The 5225-nt window shown below is 48.1% G+C and overlaps 1 protein-coding gene across 1 annotated transcript; it reads right to left on the bottom strand.

Annotated features, from left to right (window-relative positions):
- Positions 1-2642, bottom strand: LOC120733282 (homeodomain-interacting protein kinase 1-like). Its single transcript, XM_040031380.1, has one exon. It carries the CDS (start codon positions 2356-2358, stop codon positions 22-24), a length of 2337 nt encoding a protein of 778 aa, XP_039887314.1. The 5' UTR covers positions 2359-2642; the 3' UTR covers positions 1-21.
- Positions 2643-5225: the final 2583 nt, after the last annotated feature.

Genomic DNA, 5225 nt, shown 5'->3' with positions numbered 1-5225 from the left:
CACAAGAATTTTCTAGCTCCCCTAGAATTCTGGCCACCCAAACGATGATTGCTGCTGAGAGAGCACAAGGTTTTGTCCCCCTGTACTATTCATGTCAGTGCAGGGGGTTCTCCTTGAGAGGCCAGGGTCGAAAAAGGGATGCTTCAGAACCTCCGAGGGTGTTATGCGCTGATTTGCATCCAAGGCCAACATTTCTTTGATTAGCCTTACAAATAATGTTTGGCCATTTTCCAGTCCTCGCCTAACCTTCAGCAGTTGTTCGAGGTCATCGAGACGCTTAAGTTTTATATATCGAGTTTCCTTGGATTGATAATCTGTCTCGTATTGAAATTGTTCTGGGGTCTTAAATGTCCAGCGCTGTTTGTTGTAGTTATCCTCGATGAAATAGCAGTCAGTGTACAAGCCAGACTCTAGAAGATGATCTGGTAGCTGACCCTGAGTTTCAATTATGAATTTCAAAACATCATAATCGTCTTCCCCAGGATAGAGAGGCACCCCTGTAGCAAGCTCCACAGCTACCAGCCCCAGAGACCACATGTCGATTGCTTTGTCGTATGGAATGCCAAGCATAACCTCAGGTGCACAATAACCAATTGTCCCCACATGGTCACCAGGAATCACTGCAGAAGCAGGACATGCGATGCCAAAGTCTATGAGTTTGACTTTGACGGGAGACTCACTGCGGTTCACAACCATGATGTTGACAGGTTTGAGGTCAGCATGCACTATTCCCACAGAACCCAGGTGGAACAGAGCATTTGCGAGCTGATGCAAAATTGGCCTGAGTTCTCTCATTGGGAGACCTCGGTTATTCCGGTCCCCAATGTAGTCCCACAGGCTTTGGTCGAGGAGTTCGAAATTCAAGCAAATGCGCTCTCCATCGAGGAAATAGCCGTTCCATTCGACAATGTTGCACCTGTCTGGATCCAAGCGTCGTAGCTGCTCCAGGATGAAAATTTCCAGTTTTGCCTGGAGCAGAATTTCAGGGTCGCTCTTGTTGACTTTAATAGCAACCGTTTTGTTGTTTTTTGTATCGCAACATCTGGTTACCAAACCAAAGCCTCCTTCTCCAAGGAAGGCCTCTACCACGTGGTGATCTCCTAAAATGGTCCCTTCTGTTATTTGAAGATCATCTTCAGAGGCAGATGGGTTGGCTGAGGTGTTGATGTCTCTTTTTTGAGGAAATTCAACTGAGTTTTGGAAACTGCAGCTGAATTTTTGCGATCCATGACTTTTCCAGCTTGAAGGCTGCTGAGAGAGCACAAGGAGTTCTCCCCCTGTACTATTCATGTCCGTGCAGGGGGTTCTCCTTGAGAGGCCAGGGTCGAAAAAGGGATGCTTCAGAACCTCCGAGGGTGTTATGCGCTGATTTGCATCCAAGGCCAACATTTCTTTGATTAGCCTTACAAATAATGTTTGGCCATTTTCCGGTCCTTGCCTAACTTTCAACAGTTGTTCGAGGTCATCGAGACACTTAAGTTTTATCGATCGAGTTTCCTTGGATCGATAATCTGTCTCGTATTGAAATTGTTCTGGGGTCTTAAATGTCCAGCGCTGTTCGTTGTGGTTATCCTCGATGAAATAGCTGTCAGTGTACAAGCCAGACTCTAGGAGATGATCTGGTAGCTGACCCTGAGTTTCAATTATGAATTTCAAAACGTCATAATCGTCTTCCCCAGGATAGAGAGGCACCCCTGTAGCAAGCTCCACAGCTACCAGCCCCAGAGACCACATGTCGATTGCTTCATCATATGGAGTGCCAAGCATAATCTCAGGTGCACAATAACCAATTGTCCCCACACAGTCACCAGGAATCACTGCAGAGGTGTTACATGCGATGCCAAAGTCTATGAGTTTGACTCTGACTTGAGACTCACTGCGGTTCACAACCATGATGTTGACAGGTTTGAGGTCAGCATGCACTATTCCCACAGAACCCAGGTGGAACAGAGCATTTGCGAGCTGATGCAAAATTGGCCTGATTTCTCTCATTGGGAGACCTCGGTTATTCCGGTCCCCAATGTAGTCCCACAGGCTTTGGTCGAGAAGTTCGAAATTCAAGCAAATGCGCTCTCCATCGAGGAAATAGCCGTTCCATTCGACAATGTTGCACCTGTCTGGATCCAAGCGTCGTAGCTGCTCCAGGATGAAAATTTCCAGTTTTGCCTGGAGCAGAATTTCAGGGTCGCTCTTGTTGACTTTAATAGCAACCGTTTTGTTGTTTTTTGTATCGCGACATCTCGTTACAACACCAAAGCTTCCGTCTCCAAGGAAAGCCTCCACCATGTGGTGATCTCCCAAAATGGTCCCTTTAGATATTCCAAGCTCATCTGAGCCGAAGGATGGGTTGGCTGACATGGTGTAATGTGTCTGTTTGCGCTGTGGATTGGTGAGAAACAAAACTGAACTTGTTTTGGTTTCTCTCGTAAATTGCTCTCAAAACTTCTCGAAAGGGTTTTAGTTGCTGCAGGTCAACGTCCGTTAAGCATAAAGTAACAGGTGAGCGCTCCTATTTATGGGTTTTGGGATCAAAGCAAAGTTATGACGTCAGAAAGGATCAAAGCAAAGTTACCGCATCACAAGCGATCGAAGTGATTCTAATATGTGCGCATGCGCACATATGAGAAGCGAGCGAAGGGATTCTAATGTGCGCATGCGCACACGTGCTTGCTTGTGTAATATTGTTCACACTAGACTTGACCCTAATCAATTTAATATCAGTCAACCAAAGAAAATGTTAGTTTTGGAAAATTTTAAAATGACATAACTGACAGTTAAAACATTTTTTGTTCATGTATTTGTATTGTCTTCGGGGGTTTTTTTTTGCATACCATGTCAAGCTTTTCTGTATATAGTCATGTCGTAGATTTCGGAGCAAACAAGAAATTGAATTGGATTTTAATATTGCAGTGCTTGGATTTCGGATTTGGTGCTTAAAACTTCTTGAAACTGTAACCGTATTTCATTCACCACAAATAACTATCTGATTGAATTGTTTTCTTATCAGATAGAGAAATAAAACGAGTCGCAAAGTCTAAAAGCAACATTTCTCTGCCTGGGCTGTACCTCTGCACGTTAGTCTGTTTCAATGTGTGACCCCCCACCCCCTCCCTGATCAGTCGGGGGTGAGTGCGCTAATGTGCCTGGAGGCCTGTGACGGAGTTACACCGTCCCGAGCCGCAGACAGCCGATCTGGGCGCATACACGCACCACCATTAGTTTCTACAATCACCGTGGCCGCGCGTCTTTTCGTCGACCGGGCAGATAAACAAAAGGGGTGAGGGGTATATGGTGAGCAGCGCAGAGGGTGGCCAACATATTTTCCCACTTACCTTTTAATAAAGCCGGTCGCAGAGACGCGCTGTGATCGCCGATTATGCGGGGTTATGCAAGCCGATGGCATAGTGTTCCGGGGTTTAAATAATGGGTTCGCGCGCGCTTGGAGGGTCACGTGAACTGCATTATTTTTTGGTTTGTTTTGTGTTATTGTGAAACACTGTAGGCTGCCTGGAAATGGCCATAAATGTCTGTATATACATATATGTATTGTAGGAATACAGCAGGAAATAAGCTGAGGGGGAAAGACTGTTTGATAAAAGAAATAATAAAGAGATGACCATTACGCCTAGTGGGAGGGGCTATGGGGTATAAGAGAAGGCGGTCAGGGCCTACCTGTGTTCTTCTCTCCAGAGAGCTGTTACCGAGAGGGTAACATGCAGACTGTGTTTTGTATATAGATGTTTGTTTGTGATGACTTAAGTCAGTTCTATTTTCTTTGTAAATAACTTCTTGTGCACCTGGGAGGCCGGCAGAATAAATTATCCTCACTGAATGCTTTCTGACTACGCCTGCATTTGTTCGGGAGAAGTTTAGGAGAGGACCCCGCGACATATGGTGTCAGGAGTGGGATGGCTAGTCGGAAGAGGAAAACGCGCCTCCCAGTTAAGCGCACAGGGCTGCGGTCCCAGCAGCATGAGCTTCAAGTGGAGAAGACAGCAGAGGAGCTGGCATGGGACACAGTGCCGGCGTCGTCTTCTTCAGCAGAGGAGGAGGAGGAGGTTTCCGGCAGGATTGGTCCAGAATTGCCTACAGCTTCGACCTCAGCACGTGACCCAAATGGAGAGCTGATTGCGATAATGAGGGACTTCCTGGCGGGACAGCAAAGGAGAGAGGAGGTTTTTTTGGCAGAACTCAGGGGGCTGAGGACTGTTTCCCCTCCCAATGCGCAGCTGCACTCAGATTTTGCTGGTCAGCAAAGTCCAGTTCAAGCACCAGCCAGAGCAAGCACCACAGCAGCGGCCACACCAAGCACTGCAACAGCAAGCAGCCCCAGAATGGTACTGCCTACACCTGCACGTCAAAGAGGATACCGGGATCCCCCAGCAGAGGTTCCCTCTCGTCAGTCACAAGCAGTGACCAGCAGCCTCGACCAGACAGGCTCAGAGGGGATGCGATCTGCTGGGCCAAAAATTCCACCCTATCAGATGGGGGAAGACATTGAGAACTATTTGTTGCGTTTTGAGCGAGTGGCCAGAACCTGGAGATGGCCAGAGAGTGAATGGGCCTGTCGTCTAGTTCCACTGCTATCAGGGAAGGCGTTGGAGGCCTACACTGCAATGGATGAAGAAAGAGCCCATCGTTATGAAGATTTAAAAGCTGCTTTGCTAACCAAATTTGACATTTCCCCTGAAACGTATCGGCAGAGGTTCCGATCCAATACAGTTCCACCTGGTGAGAGCCCCACAGAGACCTATTATCGCCTGAAGGGCCTCTATCGGCGCTGGATCCGACCAGAGCAGCATACGAAAGAAGAGATGGGAGAAGCTATCATCTTGGAGCAGTTAATCCGCGTGCTTCCAGGGGAGGTGAGGACCTGGGTGAGGGAGCATGAGCCAGCAGATGGACTGACCGCCGCTAAGCTGGTGTCACAGTACTTTAATGCGCGTAAAGGAGCACCACCTGCACGCTCATCTGGGACGCCACAGCGACCACCACTCCCATCATCGGGTCTTCTGAAGAGGGAGAGCAACCCAGAGCCACCCGAAAACCCCAAGGCATCCAACTTACGAGGGGCGGGTAAGGACTTTCTTTGTTATTATTGCCAGCAGCCAGGTCATAAAGCCTCGGTATGCCCTATCCGGAAGGCTAAAGTCACTGGTGCCTGCTATGCACCCCGGCTGGAGATGGAGCCCACAAGGGTCCCGCCAGTGGATGTGCAACGCTAT

This window comes from Simochromis diagramma, unplaced genomic scaffold, assembly GCF_900408965.1.
Source record: "Simochromis diagramma unplaced genomic scaffold, fSimDia1.1 OVJJ01000435.1, whole genome shotgun sequence".
NCBI lineage: Eukaryota > Metazoa > Chordata > Actinopteri > Cichliformes > Cichlidae > Simochromis > Simochromis diagramma.
This window is presented reverse-complemented; position numbering and strand designations above follow the sequence as displayed.

Bases quoted from the DNA above. Each gene is read 5' to 3' on its own strand.
- LOC120733282 (XM_040031380.1), bottom strand. From the start codon at position 2,358: ATGTCAGCCAACCCATCCTTCGGCTCAGATGAGCTTGGAATATCTAAA.